Source organism: Molothrus aeneus, unplaced genomic scaffold (genome assembly GCF_037042795.1).
Source record: "Molothrus aeneus isolate 106 unplaced genomic scaffold, BPBGC_Maene_1.0 scaffold_35, whole genome shotgun sequence".
Taxonomy (NCBI): domain Eukaryota; kingdom Metazoa; phylum Chordata; class Aves; order Passeriformes; family Icteridae; genus Molothrus; species Molothrus aeneus.
This window is the reverse complement of record NW_027099016.1, coordinates 3,497,185-3,519,276: the sequence shown is the minus strand read 5'-3', so window position 1 is coordinate 3,519,276 and position 22,092 is coordinate 3,497,185. Positions and strand designations below refer to the sequence as shown.

Here is a 22,092-nt window from a genome sequence, read left to right as displayed (position 1 = left end):
CGGGCTCCTGAGTGCCGGACGCTCCAAGGGCTTCGGCAGCGCCAGGACGCTCCAGACTGGGACAGCCAGGCAGGGCAGGAGAAATCACTGCCCCTTTCCCCTCCCTGCTGCTCCATCTCCCAGCCCAGCATCGCTGCAGGACAGCCTCACTGCCAACGCCATCCTGCCAGGGATGGACTGGGGGGATCTCCTTCCCCTTCCCTCTGGCATGGAGGCAAATCCCATCTTCTCCTTGTCCACCCTCCTTCTTCTCCTCATTCTGTCCTTCATCCATCCACGTTCCTTTCCTATCTCCTTCCTCCCTTGTTCCTTCTTCTTCCTTCCTTTCCTTCCGCCTTTTCCTTTTCCCTTCTCCCTGTCTCTTCCTCTCCTTGTCCTTCCTCCCCCAGGCACTGAGCTGCAGACAGAGACCAGGGAGAACAAATCCCTGCCACAGAACCTCGTGGAAGAGGCCATTTGGAACGGCTCCACGGCGCAGGAATCCAACAGGGAGGAAAAGCCTCAAAGATCCCACACGAGGAGGGGCTGCAAACCCAGCCTGGAGAATTGTGAGGAGGTAAAACCCTCCCTGCGCCGGGAAGGGTGTGGGGAATGTGAGAAGAGCTTCAGGCAGAGCTCAGCCTTTTCCCGGCTCCTCCAAAAACGGCGGTGCCAGATGCCGAGATCCATGGGGATGCAGAGATCCCCCCGCAGATCCGTGGGAGGCAGACATCCCCCTGTAGATCCATGGGGATGCAGAGATCCCCCTGCAGATCCATTGGGATGCAGAGATCCCCCCGCAGATCCGTGGGGATGCAGAGATCCCCCCGCAGATCCGTGGGAGGCAGACATCCCCCTGTAGATCCATGGGGATGTAGAGATCTCCCCGCAGATCCATGCGGCAGCAGACATCGCCCTGCAGATCCATGGGGATGCAGAGATCCCCCTGCAGATCCATGGGGATGCAGAGATCCCCCCGCAGATCCATGGGGATGCAGAGATCCCCCTGCAGCCCCCGGAGCAGCCGCGCTGGAGCACGGGGATGCCTCAGAGGAGGCTGTGCCCCCGTGGCCAGAGGGGCCCCGCTGGAGCAGCCTGTCCTGGCAGGACTGACCCCGGGGCACAGTGACCCACGCTGCAGCACTTGGAGGGGGGCTGTGCTCCGTGGGATGGACTCAGCTTGGAGAAGTTCCTGGAGAAGTCTCCGGTGGGAGAGAGCCCAGGGTGCAGCAGGGGAACGACTCCTGTCCCTGAGCAGAGGGAGAAGCCCCGGGGCATGAAGTGAGCACGGCCCCATTCCCTGTCTCCGGCACTGCCGGGGTAGGAGGTGCAGCTGGAAGGAGGGAGGCGTGGGGGAAGGCTGGATTTAAGGCTCTTCACTTACTTCTCATTATCCTGCTCTGAGGTTTTGGGGTTTTCTGTCAGAAATCTCTCCCCTCCCCCACTCATCCACAGGCGTTTGGGGTGGTTTTCCCTTTTTGGGGGAAATCAAAGCGATGCACTGCTGCTCCTAATTAGAGGTAGGAGAAGTGAGGCTCCAGGGCTTCCCGGTGAGCCAGAGCCACCGAAGCCGCAGTGCCGGGAAAGCCGCGGCGGGAGCTGCGGAGCAGTTTGTTTGTGTTTTCAGCTCAATCCCGCCCGGGCCCGGGCCCGTTCCAGGGCTGTTCCTCATCTCCGGCTCTGCCCTCCCGCAGCCCGGGGGGCCCTGAGAGCGCGGGGCGAGGCTGTGCCGTGTGCAGAGCCCGCCCCTGGCTGCGATTGGCCGACGCTGCCGTCAGTCGTGGTTCTGGCGCGCTGATTGGTGGGAGCTGGGCAGAGCAGGGCCCCGGTGGCGGCCTGAGGGCGGCCGTGGCTCGGCAGCGGCGCCATTGGCGGAGCGTCTGTGCGGGCCCGGGAACGGCGGCAGCGGCCGGAGCGCGGTGAGGCGGCGGCGGAGCTGGGAGGCGGCCGGGGCGCAGGTGGGAGCCGCGCTGGGTTGTGCGGGGCTCGGGGCTCGGGGCTCGCTGCGGGCCTCGGGGGCGGCAGGGGGCTCAGGCGGGTTCGTTGTGCCGTGTCCGGCCCGTGTTGCCGCTGGCGTGAGGGCGCTGCGGCAGCGGCTGCCCGCGGTCTCCTTGCGGCCGCTGCCTCGGCAGGAGCCGCTGCCGGAGCAGCGCTGGCTCGGCCCGGTTGCTGTGGCTGGGACAGAGGCGGCTGCCCCGTGCCCGGGGCTGTGCGGGGAAATTGACGTGGCCGGAGGTTTCTGTGCCCCGAGGAGACAGAGGAGTCCTGTACAAGTGACTTTATTGCTGAGCAGAGGGAGAGGCCGTGGGGCATTTGCCGTGCGCTCTCCGCCATTGTTGTAGTTCGCAGCCTCCTTTTTATCCTCATTTTCCCGGCCTCATCTCCCTCTCCCTTTGCCCACTGGCTGAGGTACTTGGAAGATTCAGACCTCCCGATCCGCCAGCTGCATGTCCTCGATAATGTGCATTCCCACTTTTGTATAACAGCCGATATTCACGGCTCTGTTAAGTCTTGGTTCTTCTGGAAGTTCCGGAATTTAGCGGGACTTTCTGTGAGCAGCAGTCCATGTTAATTAGTAACAATTATTGAAGCTGGTGGTTTCGCCCATTACTTCCTTATCTACAAGCCCCTGGCCCCTCGCTCAGCTGCTGAATGAGCTGCACTCTCAAGGTGTGGAGCATGGTAAAAAGGTGAGAGTTGCTGTAGCACATCAGAGGAGAAACAGCATTCGTTTAACCCATGGACTGCCAGGGAGCCACAAAACCATGTCGCACTCCCATCCTTTTCACGTTTGGACCAATACATGAGCTGCTTTTTTGTTTCCTTTGTTATCTGTTTCACCACTTTTCCTTTGTCATCTATTTGCCAACAGCAGTTTGAGTCATTTGATTTTTCAAAACTCCTCTTTTTTCTGCTAACAGATGATCTGATCCCATCCCATGGTGAAATGTTGTGTTCCTCCTTTCAGTGGATTGCTCAGCAGGAAAGTCAGGAGCTGGAGCTGTCTGGTTGGTTGTTCCGAGGACAGCTTGTAATCTAATGATGCATGTGACTCACGAGGTGGCTGCCCAGTGACTCACATGTGCCCTGCTCAGAATTTGCTTCTTTTTTTGCTTGTTTTTTTCCTTTTCTTTAGTTTAGGTTTTTGTTTTGGTTTTTTGGGTTTGTTTTTTTCTTTAAACAATGTTGAAACAATCTATTAACTGTTTATGAAATAAATGGTCACCTTTAAAGCTCTTGTAATTTTTTCCAGAATTCAGCCTAAAGGTGAACATGGACAAACCCTGACCAAAACTTGATTCTCACCCTTCTGTCCCAAACCTTCCTGACAAAATAAAGTGAGAAAGAATATTATGAAAAATTTTTCTCATGTTGTAATTTTGTCACTGAAGCTGCAGGGAAAACAAAAACTCTCCAAGAATCTCTTTAGTGTTAGAGAGTCAAGGCATTGCTTGGTTCTGGCCAGGATGTGCAACAGAAATAATTTCTTTCACAAATACCCTGGATGTGCAGAGAAAATCATTCCATGGCATGTGAGTTTTACTAGATTTTTCCTAAACTTTATGTAGTCTGAACCAATCTAAATCCAGTGCTTTAATGTTCATTCCTTCCAAGTTGTGTAGGTTTTTAGTATTTGGTTTCCTGTTGGACCCGGATTTCTTCCCCTCTGCTGTGAATTCGGTCCACACTCCTGGATTTCCTTCTCAGCCTTTTCCAGACCAGGTGTCTCCAGCTGTGCCGGGGGCAGTGTCTGGGGTAGCTGTTGGTTGCTGTTTGCTGCAGGGCGTTGATGTTTTGTTGCTGGTCGTTATCCCTGTGGGTGTCTGTTAAAAACGCCAATCACTTGTTTCCAAAATTTTAAAAGTTTAATAGTAATAAAATGGTTATAAAAATAGTAATACAGTTGGAGTAATAATATTTTGGACAAACTGAATTAGGACAATATGAGACAATAAAGACAAACAGTTACGGATGTCCCGGTACCTTTTGCTGGGCAGCATGAGCCCTGAAAAGGACACCCGTTAACAAAGGATTAACCCTTAAAAACCATAGCCTGTTGCATATTCATACACTTCATACATGATGCATAAATTCCATTCAAATACAGGATTCTGTCTGGTCATCGGCAACTTCTTCCTCCAAATCCTAACAGCACCTCGAAGGCGGGAAGAAGTTGGTTTCTTCTGATAAGAGGGCAATAAATTCTTCTTCTCTGAAAGATATAACTTAAAACTATATTTAATACAGTACTTAAGAAAACTAATAAAGCATTACTTTCTAACACAACACATATAATATTCATTTTAATATTTGCGAAAAGCCAATCATAAAATACATGCGTTTTTCACAATCCCTACTCTTATTCTTTGTAAATCATTTGGCTTGAGCAATATTTCTTATCTACTTGCATCTTCTGGAGTATGCTGGCAGAATAAAACAGGGGATTACACAAGGAAGAGATATAAAAACAGTTGTAACACATAAAATGAAAGATCTTAATTTCTTCTAATACATTACCCCACCAGCTAGGTTTTAACATTGTTTTCTAATTATTTTGGGCCGGTACCTGGGTTATTGTATGCATATATATATATTTTTTTTTTCTTCTTTCATTTCTTTCGCTTTTGCTAGAATGACTTTTCTGTGGTCATCAATATTCAACAATCTGATATATTAAACTTTCCACAAACACTCCCTTCTTTTGCCAATAAATAGTCTAAAGCCAACCTATTCTGATACACTACAGGTTTTGTTTGGCTTAGCTGACTTGATATTAACTCTAATGCCTGGGCGGCTCCATTTGCTATCATTTCCATAACTGCTTGGAGTCTTGTAATACGACTCAATCGATAATTTGGGGTCAATACAGAGTTAAATTGCTGTGCTGGTTTTACCTTTTCATTTACTATTTATTTTTTTACCAAATCTTGAACTGTATCTTTAAGATTAAATGTAAAACAAATCCATCTCTCTCCTTTTGGACATTCAATTCCAAATCTATTACCACTTTTTCCTAAGTTTCTTGTAATCCAATAATTTACTCCGTTTTGCCTACAGGTTCTTAATTTGGATGGGTTATAACAGTGGCTGTTGACATAGGTGTGTGTAATAGAAGAGGAACTTTGGTTTCTTTCCATGTGATGCTTTCTGTAGCATTTGTGACACGATCTTGCTGGTATCCCGAAAGGGAAAAGAGAACAAATGAGTGCCAGAAACAGGAATAACAGAGGCCCAGTATGGCTTATACTCCCACCTGCCATGCCTGTGAGGTTGCAGCCCACAGCAGGTGTATTTGATCTTCTCGGTGGCGAAATACAGAGGCCAGTCTGGTCTTGCCCTCTATTTCCTTGTCACTTTCTCTTAACAAATTTCCAGGCAAATTGTTTTTGAGACCCTTTAACTGTGGTCTCTTACTGTTCCTCAGGTATCTCTCATTCAACAGGCACTAATAATTCCCATCCACAAAACAAAGTTATTACTTTAACACTTTTTGCAGTAAGAGCATAAATTTTGTGAACCACAATACTAATTATTCTCACAATTCAAGCATTTACTTATAACCCAGCTAGCACGTCCAATATTGGAATGAATCAAATAAAGTTTACTAATGGAAATGGTAATTCCCCTTCTCCCCTGTACAATTCACAGGCTTAGGTCAAAATACAAAAACAGTCTTGATCTTTTTATCTGAAGTATTCCTCCCCAAAGGAGATGTTTTATTCAGGTAGTGCTTGAAACCAGTGATATAAGCATTGTCTTACTTCTTCCTTCAGTGTTATTCTTTGTACATTTCTTGGATCATTTGGGTTTTTCTAAACTATGACCACTCAGTCCCCATTGGAAAGTCAGTTCGGTATCACCTGGTTTAAATGTGATAGTCTATTCTTCAGGTTTCTTCACAAGTCTTTTGATTCTGCTGGCATTAATTCACCCTCTTTCTGTGATTCTGATTGTTGCTTCAATAGTACCTGGAAAGGAATTCTTAATAGCATAGTAATAAAAGAAAGACAATTCTGCATTAACTTCTATCATTCACTTTTCTTCCAAACTTTCTGGGCTTAGCTAAAAGCTTTCTCTACAGCAGCCTCTTCTTCTTCAATCTGGCTGTGCTAATAGCTACAGAGGCAAATTCTTCTTTCTGTGAGTTACAGTTAGTTAAATAAGAAAAGCCTGACCAATTTCAACACGAGATGTATCACATCTATTGCTTTTTACTTTTTGGGCAGCATTTAATTGTTTTAGCCTTACAAACCCATTCTTCAAAAAAAAAAAAAAACAACTTCTTTTTAACAGCAAACAAAACACAGAAAAGAAAAAAAAAAAAACAACAAAAAACCAAAAAAACTTCTTACTTAAAAAAACAACGCACTTTGTGAGGTTTGGAGAGTCATCAATCTCTGCTTTGATTCTATCTTTTAGTGCTAGCCCCCTCTCCCTCTGGTCCCGGCCTTGCTGTCAATGCCGTGCTGCTGCCACTTGGCTGCGGGGCCGGAGCAGGGGAGAGCAGCCACGGGCATGGGGACCCTGGGCCAGCCTTGGGTCTCTTTTGCCCCCTCTCTCTCTCTCTTCTCTCTCTCTCTCTAGTCCCGCTTACCGGGGCCGACGCTGCCATCCTGGGCTCGGGCCCCCGGCAGTTCCGCCGCGGAGCCAGCCCCGCTCCTGCCCGGCAAACCCGTGTGTCCCCTGCTGCCAGCGCCGGGCCACCTCCATGGATCGGTGCCTGCCGCAGCCCCGAGACCCCGCCGCTCCTGGGGGGCGCTCAGACACCTCCCAGCCCTGACAGCCCCAAACTTGGCATCCCCAGGTGCTCCTGACATTCTTTTTCTTTAGTCAACTTATCCTCTTTCCTCTTCAAGGAGGGTCCGTCCTGCTAAACCCTTTCTGGACCCCAGTTCGGCATTGAATAACCCCCTAAACAACCATGTGTTGAAACACTTCCTGCCTTTCATGTAAAAACCCGCATTCACACCCCTGCTCTCTTCTAGCACCAGGATGTCACCACTCCACACTCTCACATCTCAGAGTTTGCTAACCACCCTCCTACTTCAACTTCTCTCTTTCTTTCCTTCTTAGGCTAGCTGTGGCTTACTGGGTCTAACATCTTTTGATATATAAGCTACTAGATATTTTTTTTTACTCTTCTTTACTCCTGAATTGAAATTTTATGAGCTACTCCATTTTCTGTATTTATGTATAAATGATAAAGGATTTTTCAAACAAGGGTAAGCTTAAAGCTAGTACTTAGGCTAGTTTTAACTCTTTTAATTTAACAATATCTTCTTTGGTCTGTTTTATATCATCTCCTTCTGTCAATTTTTTTTTTTTTCATACACAAATTTCGCTACCTGTGTGTACCCCTCAATCTATAATCTATAATATTTCAATAATCTAGGTAATTTTCTGATCTCCCTCTTTGAAGAGGGAGGGAGAAGGAATAAAATTCTTGCAATTTTCTCATGGTTGGGTTTCCAGCTACTTTTATTTATTAAGTGTCTAAGATATTTTACCACTGGGTAGTGAGTCTGAGTTCTTTTATTAAGCTCCCTTAAATCTTGTACTAGTCTATAACTCCCATCAGACTTTACTGGGGGAATAGGGATATTATGAGGAGACATACAAGGTTCTAATGCCCCATCCTTTATTAGTCCTTCTACTACTGGCCTCAAACCTTCCTGTCCTTCTAAAGATACAGGATACTGACGTACACGTATGGGACAATCTTCTCTCTCAGTTGTAACCCTTATGGGGTTGATATTTAATCCTCTCCTCTTTCCTTCTCCAGCCCAAACTTCTTTGCTGATTTTTTTTTCCTCATCTTCTTGGCCTAATTTTTAAACTCTAGCTGTCATTTTCCCATTTTCTGATATAACTCCTATTCTTAATTGCACTTGTAAGACTCGTTCCAATAAATTGCTACCTGCCCCTGGGACCAATAAGACATCTCCCATCCAAATTCTATTTTTTTCTCTCAATTACCACATCTTTAATGACCAGAAATGTAAAACTTTCTCTTTTTGCCTCTGTTGCTTTCACCATATGTTTGCTCACACTATAACTTTTTGGAACATATAACAGGCAGGTTCTCTGTGTCTATTACAAATTCTAATTCTTCTTCTTGGGGACCCACTTTTAAAGTTATCACAGGCTCCAGATGATATTTGTCCCCCCCACAAAAAAATTAGAGCTTATGACCTCCTTATTCCTCCTATGTGTCCATCTCTTTAAAGATTTTCAGATCTTCTGCTTACTTAGAACCATTTTCTTATTTCTTTTAAGTTTGTTTATCTATTTAGTTGGAGTTTCTTCTTTCTCTTCTAAAAGCTGTCCCTCAAAAACCTTTTGTTTTTGCATTTCGCCTTTGATATGCTGTCTCATTTATTCCCTTGGTTATGTAATTACGATAATTATTCATGTGTTTACACCCCTCCTCAATATTTTAACTTTATTTAGGAGGTACAGTTGACATTTTGTCTTCTCTGGGGGTCCCCATGGATTATCTTTTTCCTAAGCTTTTATTTCAGTTGCTCTGATTAATTACCTTTCTTCTTGAGAAAAATATTATTTTCATTACAGACCGCATCTCTTCTCAAGTATAAATGTTTGGACCTAAAATTGGTCTAATTGTTCAGCTATGCCAATGGAGTCTTCTAAATATCTTTTATATTTATTTCTTAAAATTTCAGACTTCAGACGAAATCAAAGGAGCGTTTGCAAACTCTGGTCCATCCCTTCCTATGAGAACCTCTCTTAATGGAAATGGACTAATCCCTTTATCCCATTCTTTTTGGATTTTTATCTTCTATAGCCTTTCTCCCATATTTTTAGGAAGAATCAGGAGAGGGCTTTCTTTTAACTGAACTTTTAGTGTTTCGATGAGGTGATTCCTTTAGAGAGTTCCTCTGAGCAGCCGGAGCTGTGCTTACCAAGGGAACGGAGCTCAGGGCAGGACGGGGGACTCGGCCCAGCTCCGGGTCTGGGTGCTCCAAAGGCGGGGTGTGCAGGGGGAATCGCCCGAGGGGATCGGCACAGCTCCGGGTCTGGGTGCTCCAAAGGCGGGGTGTGCAGGGGGAATCGCCCGAGGGGATCGGCCCAGCTCCGGGTCTGGGTGCTCCAAAGGCGGGGTGTGCAGGGGGAATCGCCCGAGGGGATCGGCACAGCTCCGGGTCTGGGTGCTCCAAAGGCGGGGTCTGCAGGGGGAATCGCCCGAGGGGATCGGCCCAGCTCCGGGTCTGGGTGCTCCAAAGGCGGGGTCTGCAGGGGGAATCGCCCGAGGGGATGGGCACAGCTCCGGGTCTGGGTGCTCCAAAGGCGGGGTCTGCAGCCGGGATCGCCCGAGGGGATCGGCACAGCTCCGGGTCTGGGTGCTCCAAAGGCGGGGTGTGCAGCCGGGATCGCCCGAGGGGATCGGCACAGCTCCGGGTCTGGGTGCTCCAAAGGCGGGGTGTGCAGCCGGGATCGCCCGAGGGGATCGGCCCAGCTCCGGGTCTGGGTGCTCCAAAGGCGGGGTCTGCAGGGGGAATCGCCCGAGGGGATGGGCACAGCTCCGGGTCTGGGTGCTCCAAAGGCGGGGTGTGCAGCCGGGATCGCCCGAGGGGATCGGCACAGCTCCGGGTCTGGGTGCTCCAAAGGCGGGGTCTGCAGCCGGGATCGCCCGAGGGGATCGGCACAGCTCCGGGTCTGGGTGCTCCAAAGGCGGGGTCTGCAGCCGGAATCGCCCGAGGGGCTGTGTCGGTGCAGACCGAGCTGGAGCGTGGATCGGCCCCACATGGCTGATCCGGCAGAGACAAAGCCGGGACTGACCCCGGCTGCAGCGGCGGGAGCCGAGCAGAGTCAGGGCAGCCGGGATGGGACAGACGGGACAGACGGGACCCCCCCTCGGTGCGGTCAGCGCGGTGACCACGGTGCACACGGCAGGACAGACAGACACCCCCCGGCACGGCCAGCGGAGCGGCCGCGGGCCAGGCGGCCGGACTGGGACAGACGGACTGGGACAGACGGGCTGGGACAGACGGACTGGGACAGACGGACTGTGCCGGAGCCGGCACAGGGGCTGGGGGGTGGTGCAGCCGCGAACGAGTGGGGGAACAAACAGGGATGGATGAGGTAATATTTTTGTTCTGAGCTTTATACTTTCCCTGCTTTGTTCTTTTATTGGTTTTCAAAAATGTTATTTTCTTACAACCTCCCCCCTCCCCAGCAGGTGGTGTACTCTTTTTCTTCTGGATTAAACGGTTTTTACAAATAAATCCAGAGTTTAACAAATCCAGACTTCTGCTTGGTTACTTTGAAATGGTCGACGAGCTAACTCACGACCTTCTCATGTTGTTTTTCTCATCACCCTTTTATTTATCTTTTAGCAAATTATACATCTTTCAGTTACTTGCTTTTCTACTCCAAAAATCCCAATGCACCCATAGTTCCTTAAAAAAAACGATCACACAAAGCCTGAGTATCCTACTGGGCTTTTTGATACATGTCCTCTGCTATTCCCTAGTAAGCATTTTATTATCTAATTGTCTTTCATCAGGATGTTTCTATTTCCCCGATTTATCTTGTTCGCCATCTGTCTTGTTTTAATTCCCCCTTTTTTTTTTTGCTTCCCTAAACTTTGGAATTTCCAATTTTTCCTCATTTGGAGTTAATATTAACTCTTTCAGCTCCATTTTCTGCTGCATCTTTAGCTTCTTGATCCGCCAAATTATTTCCCCTTATTTCTGGGGTCTTTACCTTTTGGTGTCCCTTAATATGTACTACAGCTACCTCTCTTAGGTAATTTTAATGCCTCTAAAACCTCTAAGATAAGTTTCTCATATACTAATCCTTTTCCTCTTGAATTAAGTAATCTCTCTTTTAAAATTTTTCTTAAGGTATGTGCTACTCTAAAGGCATACCTTGAATCAATATATAACTCCTTTCTTTTGTGTTAAATATTCTAATGCTCTTTTTAGAGTATGTAATTGACAAGTTTGCATGTTTTGGTTTTTTTTGGTTTTTTGTTTTTATTTTTTTTTCTCATTAACATCTACATACTCTGTATTTTGCAAGGAGTTGTATTTCTGTTTGCTAACATAACTCCCAAAGGGCTATCTTGGGGTATTTCTGTTGGTAATTTTTTTTCCACTTTTCTTTCCCGTATCCACCTTACTGGATTTCTGCCCCATTTCTCAATATTCTATCTATTTTTCCCCTGCTTCTGTTTTCCACTTTTTACTAACAACTTAAATACCAGTTTTCTTTCAACTACTTACACTCAAAAAAAACCCCACATTTTTCTCACACTGCTTTTGAATACAATACACTTCTCTCCAAGGAGATATGGTAAGGCTTAAAATGCACAATCCACATTACCTATACTTTCATTCATCTACATTCACTCACTTTTATTTCTCATTCACTTTCACACATTCCTTCACACTCTCAAGACACAAAGTGGGTCTCTGTGGCCAGAAAATCTCGGGTCTCTGAGGCCCCCCCTCGCCTTGGGGTTGGCCTCTGGGTCTCAGTATCTCCGGGCCTCCTGTAAGGACCCTGACTGCTGCCTCCGGTGCCCGTTCACCTGTGAGGCTGATTTGTGTCACTCACACTCTTCAGCTACGGCCCCCTCACACACCGGGGAACACCAGCTTGGTTTGCAGGTCACTCACTCCCTTTGGCCCAAGAGTCCCCACCTACCCGGGAACAATGGCCTGGTGTGCAGTCACTCACTCCCTTCGGCCCAAGAGTCCCCACCTACCCGGGAACAATGGCCTGGTGTGCAGATCACTCACTCCCTTCGGCCCAAGAGTCCCCACCTACCCGGGAACAATGGCCTGGTGTGCAGTCACTCACTCCCTTCGGCCCAAGAGTCCCCACCTGCCCGGGAACAATGGCCTGGTGTGCAGATCACTCACTCCCTTCGGCCCAAGAGTCCCCACCTACCCTGGAACAATGGCCTGGTGTGCAGGTCACTCACTCTCTTCGGCCCAAGAGTCCCCACCTGCCCGGGAACAATGGCCTGGTGTGCAGGTCACTCACTCCCTTCGGCCCAAGAGTCCCCACCTGCCCGGGAACAATGGCCTGGTGTGCAGTCACTCACTCCCTTCGGCCCAAGAGTCCCCACCTACCCGGGAACAATGGCCTGGTGTGCAGTCACTCACTCCCTTCGGCCCAAGAGTCCCCACCTACCCGGGAACAATGGCCTGGTGTGCAGGTCACTCACTCTCTTGGGCCCAAGAGTCCCCACCTGCCCGGGAACAATGGCCTGGTGTGCAGGTCACTCACTCCTCTTTCCACTGCCTCCCCCTTCCCACCCGCTCGGGAAGTTGAGGCCGACTTTGTGTGTGTCTCACTCTCACACACCACAAAACAACAATAAGGTACCTTTTACTTTCACATCACCTATTACAAGTTTAGTTGTTACTGGCCAGTCCCGGTGCTATTGGATATCCCTCAACCCAGCTGTGTTGTCCAACCCCAGATGCTCTTGGGCAATTTTCCCTCAGTCCTGCCGTGTTGTCCAACCCCAGATGCTTTTGGGTATTTTTCCCTCAATCCAGCTGTGTTCAACCCCAGATGCTCTTGGGCATTTTCTGTCCCTCAACCCAGCGGTGTGATACAACTCCAGATGCTCTTGGGCATTTAATTTGTTTTGCTGTGTTGTCCAACCCTGGATATTCTTGGGCATTTTTTTTATCCCTCAATCTGGCTGTGTTATTCAACCCTGGATCCTGTTGGGCAAAAATTTTCCTTCAATCTGGCTGTGTTGTCCAACCCCGGATACTGTTGGGCAAAATTTTCATCCCTCAATCTAGCTGCATTGTCCCACCCTGAGTGTCCTCGGGCATATCCTCACTCCGACAGAATTCTGCTCCACCCTGCTCTTGGATGCTCTTGGAATATAAATCCCTCAACCCAGCAGGTTTTTAGGGGCCCCTACTGTCCTGTTTCCTAGTGGATTGGGCTAGGAAACCTTGCTCCCTACCTCCGAGGGGTCCAACCCCTCCCTGAGACCCAGTCCCAGTAACCCCGGGGGATTCTTTCACTCTCTTACCACTCGCTTCGTCTCTTTACCGGCCGCTTCCCTCGCGGAAAGTCGGAAACGCAGCATGGGAGACTCCAGCACTCACTTGGCAGCTCTGGGACAACCAGCCCGCCTCTCATTCACACACATTCATCCCCCGTACCTGCCCCCCGAGAAATACTTACCAATCCCTTTTCCTTCCCGGGTTCTTCGTGCGCACTACTAGTCTTAGGGGGCCAATTACCGCGGTTGTAGGGAGCCTTTTTCCCTTCTCTTTGTTTTATTGCCTCCTTTTGTCCACAGATCCTAACCTGCTTCTGTCGGTCACTTCAGAGCAGACAGAGCAAGGCTGCCAAAGAGGGCAGGGGGCACCTTCCCCACTCTGACTCTCCTAAAGCACCGGCAGCGAGGTGTTAACCATCCTCTGCTACCAAATTGTTAAAAACGCCAATCACTTGTTTCCAAAATTTTAAAAATTTAATAGTAATAAAATGGTTATAAAAATAGTTATACAATTAGAGTAATAATAATTTGGACAAACTGAATTAGGACAATATGAGACAATAAAGACAAACAGTTACGGACATCCGGGTACCTTTTTCTGGGCAGCACGAGCCTGAAAAAGGACACCCGAAAAAGGACACCCGTTAACAAAGGATTAACCCTTAAAAACCATAGCCTGTTGCATATTCATACACTTCATACATGATGCATAAATTCCATTCAAATTCAGGATTCTGTCTGGTCATCGTCAATTTCTTCCTCCAAATCCTAATAGCACCTTCGAGGCAGGACGAAGTTGGTTTCTTCTGATAAGAGGGCCATAAATTCTTCTTCTCTGAAAGATTTAGGTGTCCTGTGGCTGCTATCTCACTGCGAGTCCTTTCTTTTTAAAAAAAGTATCCTACATAGCATCGTTTCTATTTTAACAATTTTTTATAACTTAAAACTATATTTAATACAGTACTTAAGAAAACTAATACAGCATTACCTTCTAACACAACACATATAATATTCATTTTAATATTTGCAAAAAGCCAATCATAAAATACATGTGTTTTTCACAGTGTCTTTTGGGCTACTCCCAGTCAGTTGAGATGTTAAACTCATCTCTGTTGAGTGGTGTAACACCCCTTAAATAAAACCTTTAAAATTCCTTTCCCAAGGCAAAGACAAACCAAGCCTGAGGAGAGAAAGAAGTTTTAAAAGAACCAAAATGGGTGCATTTTGCAGCAATGCGGTCCCAGTCAGCCCAGAGTGTGGGTGTGAGTGAGCCCCAGAGTGGAATTGTGCCCTGGTGCTCCCCAGCAGCTGTGGCAGTGCAGGCCCAGCCAGCGCTGAAGCTGCAGCAGTGGCAGCAAGGCTTGGCCGCAGTGGCTGGAGGTGCCAGAGGAGGGTGGCCAGGATTTCCGAGGGTTTGAGCAGAGGATCTGTGGGCAGGCCCAGGGGCTTGGCCCGCTGTGGAGCCCTGGCTGCTGCTGCGTTGCCTTCAGGGCAGGCTCAGTGGGGGCTCCCATGGTCCTGCTGCAGGCGGGAAGTGCAAATCTCCGGGGCTTCAGAGCCCCTGAGGCCAGGCTGAGGGGTCCCCCCGTGTTCAGCTGTGCTGGCGGCTGTTTCCGGCCTCAGGGACACTTGGCATGGGCCCCTTGGCCACCAGTGGTGCTGCTTTGCACTCCTTAGGCAGGAGCCGATGTCCTGGCTGGGTGGTGGCAACAGCAAAGTCCCAGGGCAGGCTCTGTGCCAGCCCAGCTTCCTGTGGGAGAATATACCTTGATCTCTGATCCAGTGCTTGCTGAAGCAGTCAGAATTGCTTTTGCCCCCCTGTTAGGTGCCATGGTGTCAGCAGAAGATATTGAAGCCTTCCTGCCCAGGGCATTTCAGTGCCAGGCTCTTACAGGCACCCAGAGCTCCTTGGGTTGAGCTGAGCATGGGGCAGTGACCTGCGCTTTGTCTGATTCCCCTTCCTTCCCTCCCCTGGAACAGGCTGTTGCTTTTAGACACCACTTGTCCTGGTTGCTTCAGAGTACTTTGGAGAGGCTCCATATCTTATTTTCCCTCTTTCCTTGGGGCTGCCCACACTTCTGGTTTCACTTCAGCATAGGCCTTGCCAGACATTTGACACAGAGGTACAACAGAACTGGCCTCTGTATCACCTTTTATAATATTAATTTGTGTCCTGAGTTTAGTGATCAAATCCCTTCCCAGCAAATCATGATAACAATTAGGAGCAAATAAAAATTCATGCATTTCCAATCCATCTCCCAGATCTACTAATAGTGGTTGAATAAAACCATGCATCTTTCCCACTTATCCCCTCACTAATCAAACAAATCTTTTGCATTTTTCCCCCTTAGGTCTAAGATTCAGAGTGCATTGAGAGGCTCCTGTGTCCATCAGGAGAGGCCTCCTCTCAATGCAGACCCACCTGAATGTTCTCAAGGGCTCCAGTGTGGAGGGTCCCTGGTGTGATGGGAGCTGTGACAGCCCTGCCAATCCATGTCCATCAAGGGGTGGACTTGCTGGTCCTGAGGGTGCTGCTGTCTCTGCTTGCAGTGTCCTTGTGCCCTGCAGCTGGAGCCCTGATTCCTTGCCAGGGGCTGTTTGGGTGGGCCGTCCCCTGCCGAGGAGGGCAATGCCTCTGCCGGGTGCTTGTGGCCGAGCCCGTGCCCTGGGTGCTGGGGCCCCCTTGGGCCCTGGGGCTGATCCCTCAGGGGCTGTAGGAACTCTGCTCTGGCCTTTGCCTTCAGCTTGGCCTTTTGCTGCTCCCTTCTTGCATTCACCTGCTGGGCCTTTGTGCCCAAGTGCTGCTGCAGGGCCTTCTTCTGCCCCTCCTGCAGCCCCCCTCAGTGCCTGTGGGTGCTTGTCTTGCTTTACAAGACAGGTGTCTGCTTGGGAAGGCAGAAAAAGCCTCTCTTGGAATGGAGAATGCAAAGCCCCTCCCTCTTAATTTTTAGAATAGTGAAATCAAGGGGCTCTCAGGCAAAGCTATGGGAATAGGAATACCAGTTCTTTTCTAGTGTGTAAATAAAGCAAACAAAGAACACCAGCTCCGGCAGTGACAACAAACAGAGCCCGGAGCCAGTCCCGGCCTTTCGGCTGCGGCGCTTTCCCCTTGGGTGCAGTTCCGGGCACGGCCGGCAGGGGCGCTGGTGGCTCCCGCGGGGCAGGGCAGCGCATCCCTGCCATGGGAACCTCTCTTAACGGAAATTGAGCAATCCCTTCATCTAACTCTTTCACATTTTACCTTCTATAGCCTTTCTCCTGTGTTTTGGGAAAGAATTTGGAGAGGACTGTCTTTTAGCTGAGCTCCTAGTGTTTCAATAAGGTGCTTCCTGTAGAGAGAGAGAGAGTTTCCCTGAACAGCCGGAGCTGTGGTTACCAAGGGGACGTAACTCAGAGCAGGCCGGGGTCAGGGGAGGATATCCCACCGAGGCTCGGTGGGAGTGTGGGCAGGGTCTGCTGCCGGAATCGCCAGAGGGGGATCTTCCCGTGGAGGCTGAGCTGGAGCGCGGGCAGCCCCCACATGGCTTATGGCGGCTGATCCGGCAGCTCCCGGCAGAGAAAAGGCAGGTGGGAGACCCCGGCAGCAGCGGCGGTGCCCAGCGCAGCTGGCCCGGGCAGGGCAGCCGGGGATGGGATGGCTGGGACCCGCCCTCGGTGCGGTCGGCGCGGTGACCTCGGCCCACGCGGCAGGACAGAGCAACCCCCATCTTCCCCAGCATGGCTGGCAGAGCGGCCGCGGGCCGGGCAGTGGGAGCAGGGCACACAAATTCACCGCCAGCGCCGGGGCAGGTGGAGCTGCCCTGGGCAGTGAGCCCGCACCTGGGATGGAAACCGGGGCAGGCGGAGCTGAGGCGGGCAGCGAGCCGGGACCCGGGACAGGCGCCTCGGCCGCGAATGGAGGGGGCAAGAGCTGCAAAGGATCCCACTCTCTTTCTGATTTTTCCTCTTGTTCCCCTCCCCTTCATTTCCCCTTTTTCTTTTCCTGTTTTTTCTCGGGTGTTTCTGAAACTTCGAAGATTTTTATTCTCCTAAAATCTCCTGTCTAACATATGGCATATTCTCTTTCTTCTAGATCAAATGGGTTTTTTTTACAAATAAATCCAGAGCCTAACAAATCTAAACTTCTGCTTGGATACTTTGAAATTGTCAATGAGCTAACTCACAACCGCCTAATGTTGTTTTTCTCATCACCTTTTTATTTATCCTTTGGCAAATTAAGCATCTTTCAGTAACTTGCTTTGCTACTCCAAAAATCCCAGTGCAGCCATAGTTCCTTAAAAAACGATCACACAAAGCTTGAGCCCTCCATTCGTTTTTCTGATGCATGTCTTCTAATATTTTCCTAGAAGCATATTTTATTAAGTAATTGTCTTCCATCAAGAAGTTTCCATTTCTTTGATTTATCTTGTTCACTTCCTTACTAGTTTGATTCTTTTTTCTTGGCTTCCGTAACCTTTGGAATTTCCAGTTTTTCCTTGTTTGGAGTTAATATTAACATAACTCTTTCAGCTCCATTTTCTGCTGCATCCTTAGCTTTGTGATGTGCCCCCAGTTTGCCCAGTTTGCCTCTCCTTTGGCCCGGGCCGGGTTCCCCCCGCCCGCAGCGGCTGGGAGCAGCCGAGAGCCCCGCGCTGCCCATCCCGACCTGTCCCGGCTCCATCGCCGCTCCTGCCGCGGGCTGCGAGGGCTGCGGGAACGGGCACCGAGGGTGTGGCTGCTGCTGGGGGAGGAGGAGGAGGCAGGGAAGGGCAGGGATGAAGGAGAACAAAGAGGTGGGGTTAGGGAGGAGGAGGAGCAGGGGGAGGAGGGATGGAAGAGGAGGGATGACGGCAGAGAGAGAGCAGCGATGGAAGGAGGAGAAGGAGGTGGGGTTAGGGAGGAGGAGGAGAAGGGATGGAAGGGGAGGGATGGAAGAGGAGAAGGAGGTGGAGATAAGACAGAGGGGGAGGAAGAGAGGGGATGGAAGAGGAGGAGCAGGAGGAAGGGGAAGAGGAGGGACAAAGGCGGATCGAGGCTGAACTGAGGGAGCCAGGCCGTCGATCCCTGCCTGAATTCGCAGCCCCCACCTGTGGGATCATCGCCCCCCCCATGGCTCCGGTGAGCGGGGAGGGGGAGCTCGGCCCGGATATCCCGGGGGGTCCCTGGGTTGGGGTTTTGGGGGGATGTTTGGAGAATGAAGAAGTCCAAGGCTGAGCAGAAAAGGCCCCTTGGGGGGACATCGGGGGGTGGCGGTGGCGGCTGCCGGCAGAGGCAGCCTGGAGGAGCAGAGCCCTGTGTGCCCCAGGAGCCCAAAGTGGGGAGCCCAGAGAGGGGGGAGCGCCGCCATTGGCGGGAGCCTCAAGAGCCTGGAGAGGGGCAGGGGGGACTCCTTGGAGCCGCTGCAGCCCAGAGCAGAGAATGAGGGGAGAAGGGAGCCCGGGAGCCCAAACAGCCCCGGCATCCCGAAATGGGGAGAGCGAAGCGGGGGGAGCTTTTGGCATTGCTGGGACTGCCAGCAGCCTGGGCAGGGTGGGCACCGAGGAGAAGGGGGACCCCCAATCCCAGCATGACCCCAGCAGCTGGGACAAGGGGGAACCCCCGAACATCAGAGGGGAGGGACCAGGGACGGGGAACTCCTGGGAGGCTTTTTCAGGGCTGAATCTTGGTGTTTGGGAGTTTTTTCTGGAGCCCAGATGGCCGCTGACTTGTAGAGATGGACTCGGGCAGAGGGACCTTCAAACTCAATGTGTGTTGGGGAAGATGAAATAGGAAAGCCTTATAAATATGATTGTCTGGCAAAAGATTTTGAGAATATAGAAACTATAAGCAAGATTGAGATGAAAGCAAGCTTTGAGATACCTTAGTTACTTAGCAGCTGGAAACAATGGTGTGGCTGGCTGAAGGTAATCCCCTTTTGATGAAACAATTCCCTCTGCTTGCAGACAGATCCAAGGGTCACAGCAGACCCTACTAGCTCAGCAGAGGGGTCCAAAGAGGAGATTTAGGGTTTAAAATATAACAGGATATGGTGATGTAGTGATTCTTACAGGCTGTATATAAATGCTCTAGGATTTGTATCTTGTACTAGATTGGTTAGTGAGAAATAGAATATTCAACACATTAGAAGATTTATTGTATTTTAACGGGAACCTTACTCTCTTAGACTCTTCCCCTCTTACTCTCTTACCCTCTCATCCTCTCTACCCCTCTCTTCTCTCGGGCCTGCTCTGAGCCGTGCCTGGCAGCTCCAAGCAGGGCCCTGCACCCAGGCCCTTTGCAATAAACCGCAAGTTCCACAGCCTGGCTGCAGAGATCTCTCATCTCCGTTCGTCCCGACCGTCCTACCCCGCAACGCTCCTACAAACGCGCTCATCCCTTGTTTTCCCCAAACCAGGATTTCCCATTGGCAACCCCTGGGAGGCTGCGAGGAAGAGGAAGATGCCCCAGGACACTGAGGCAGGTGAGGAGGAAGTCAGTGCCCCTTTCCCCTCTGTGCTGCTCCATCTCCCAGCCCAGCAGGGCCCCCGTCTGCAGCTCAGCCCTGGGGGGATCTCCTTGCCCTTGCCTGTTGGCACGGAGGCAAATCCCATGCTGTCCTTGTCCTTCCTCCCCCAGAGCAGGAGCTGAGCATGGAGAGCAGGGAGGACAAATCCCTGTGGCAGAACCTGGTGGCAGAGGCCGTTTTGAGCGGCTCCACGGCACAGGAAGCCAATGGGGAGGAAAAGCCCTGGAGCTGCCGCACGAGGAGGGGCTGCAAACGCAGATGGCGGGGATGTGAGGGGGAAAGAGCCAGCCTGGGCTGGGAAGGCGGCTGGAGATGGAGCCAGAGCTCGGAGCTGGTGCTCCATGAGCAGCTCCATGATGGGGAGAAGCCCCACAGGTGCGTGGAGTGTGGGAAGAGCTTCAGGTGGAACTGCGACCTGATCAAGCACCAGAGGATCCACACTGGGGAGAGGCCCTACGAGTGTGGGGAGTGTGGGAAGAGCTTCAGCGACAGCTCCACCCTGATCAGGCACCAGAGGACCCACACTGGGGAGAAGCCCTATGAGTGTGGGGAGTGTGGGAAGAGCTTCAGCGACAGCTCCAACCTGATGAAGCACCAGAGGACCCACACTGGGGAGAAGCCCTATGAGTGTGGGGACTGTGGGAAGAGCTTCACCATGAGCTCCCACCTGATAAGGCACCAGAGGACCCACACTGGGGAAATGCCCTATGAGTGTGGGGACTGTGGGAAGAGCTTTAGGTGCAGCTCCAGCCTGATCAGCCACCAGAGGATCCACACTGGAGAAAGCCCATACAACTGTTCTGAGTGTGGGATGTGCTTCAGCCAGAGCTCCAGCCTGATCAGGCACCAGAGGACCCACACTGGGGAGAGGCCCTATGAGTGTTCCAAGTGTGGGAAGAGGTCTCTGACCAGCTCCCATCTCCTCCAGCACTATCAGAGTCACACAGAGGAGAGGCCCTTCCAATGCCCTGAGTGTGGGAAGGGATTCAAGTACAAGTCCACCCTCATCACCCACCAGCGCATCCACACTGGGGAACGGCCCTACGAGTGTGATAAATGCAGGAAGAGGTTTCAGACCAGGTCCTGTCTCCTCCGGCACTATTGGATTCACAGAGAGGAGAGGCCCTTCCAATGCCCTGACTGTGGGAAGGGATTCAAGCGCAACTCCACCCTCATCACCCACCGGCGCATCCACACAGGGGAGAGGCCCTATGAGTGTCCTCAGTGTGGGAAGAGCTTCTCCATCAACTCTAACTTGACTAAACACCAACGGAGGCACCGGTAAGGGAAGCCCTGCAAGTGCCCCGAGTGCGGGCAGAGCTTCGTGCGCTGCTCCAGCTCCATCCCCCACTGGAGGCACAGCCCTGGTCACTCACATTCCCTGTGATCCATGTTGGGAGCACACCTGGCTGCTTCTCCTTTTGGTTTTGCCTTAATTTTCCTCTGCTTCACCTTCATCCTTTAAAAACACCCCAAGCTGTGTTAAATGAAGGAAATTGATTGAATATATCTGAAGTTCCATAATTTCTCAGTTGTTTTAGAGGGAATTTAGGATTTGGGGACAGGTTCTTTGTGGAGTGCTGCTGTTGCTAAGAGGCAGGAATTTGATCTCACCCTTCTTGTGTTGCTGAGAACTCCTCCCCTGACCCAAACCCCAACTCCACCCTTGGGATACTCTATAAAAACTCCATGGCCCTGCCTTTGCCCTGTCTTTGGGGGGGTAAGAAATGGATTCCCAAAGGATCAGCCCTTTTCCCACTGGATTCCCAGAGGATCAGCTGTTTCCCCACTGGATTCCCAAAGGATCAGCCTTTTTCCCACTGGATTCCCAAAATTTCAGCTTTTCCCACTGGATTCCCAGAGGATAAATCTTTTCCCACGGGATTCCCAGGGGATCAGCCTCATTCTCCGCTGGATTCCTAGAGGATCAAGCTTTTCCCACTGGATTCCCAAGGATTAACCTTTTTTCCACTGGATTCCCAGAGGATCAGCCTTTTCCCACTGGATTCCCAGAGGATCAGCCCTTTTCCCTGTTGCCTCTGCTTGAGGTGTGATGACCTGGATCGGGAATGGCATGGCAGCAACCCTCCTGCCGCTCGGACCAAGTACTCGCATGCACCAACGTGGTGGACGGTGAATGGCGTTTATTGACTGTTCCATGGGGTTATAGATAACGGGGGTTAACGGCCAAAAAAACGGGGGCTAAGTAACTTTAACGGCAAAGGGGAGGGGTTCTGTCTGCCCCAACATCGCGAGATCTTGCGGTCGGTGCCTAATCTCCCACATTTCCCACTGGATAAATCTTTTCCCATTGGATTCCCATAGGATAAATCTTTTCCCACTGGATTCCAAGAGGATCAACCTTTTTCACTGGATTCTCAGAGGATTCTGACTCTGTCACTGGTTTTTTTTGTTTGTACTACTGCATTTGTATTTTGAATTTTTCCTAATAAAGAACTGTTATTTCTACTCCCATATCTTTGCCTGAGAGCTCCTTAATTCCAAAATTAATTCTTATTTTAATTTAGTAGTAGTAGTAGTAGCAGTATTAGTAGTAGTAGTAGTAGTAGTATTAATCAAAGGGAGAGGGTTTAAATTTTCCATTTCAGTGGAGGCTCCTGAAATG

The 22,092-nt window shown here is 50.3% G+C and overlaps 2 protein-coding genes and 1 pseudogene across 2 annotated transcripts in view; 2 read left to right on the top strand and 1 right to left on the bottom strand.

Moving 5' to 3' along the window:
* Window positions 1-22,092, bottom strand: part of LOC136570611 (uncharacterized) — a 708,931-nt pseudogene that overhangs the window by 314,388 nt on the left and 372,451 nt on the right.
* The window catches only part of LOC136570634 (serine/threonine-protein kinase PAK 3-like), a 133,477-nt gene that overhangs the window by 23,428 nt on the left and 87,957 nt on the right, over window positions 1-22,092 (top strand).
* On the top strand, window positions 1,820-21,935 carry LOC136570652 (zinc finger protein 436-like). The gene is made up of 3 exons (XM_066571110.1): window positions 1,820-1,937; window positions 19,356-19,421; window positions 19,577-21,935. The coding sequence occupies exons 2-3, from the start codon at window positions 19,400-19,402 to the stop codon at window positions 20,749-20,751; spliced, it is 1,197 nt and encodes a 398-aa protein (XP_066427207.1). The 5' UTR covers window positions 1,820-1,937; window positions 19,356-19,399; the 3' UTR covers window positions 20,752-21,935.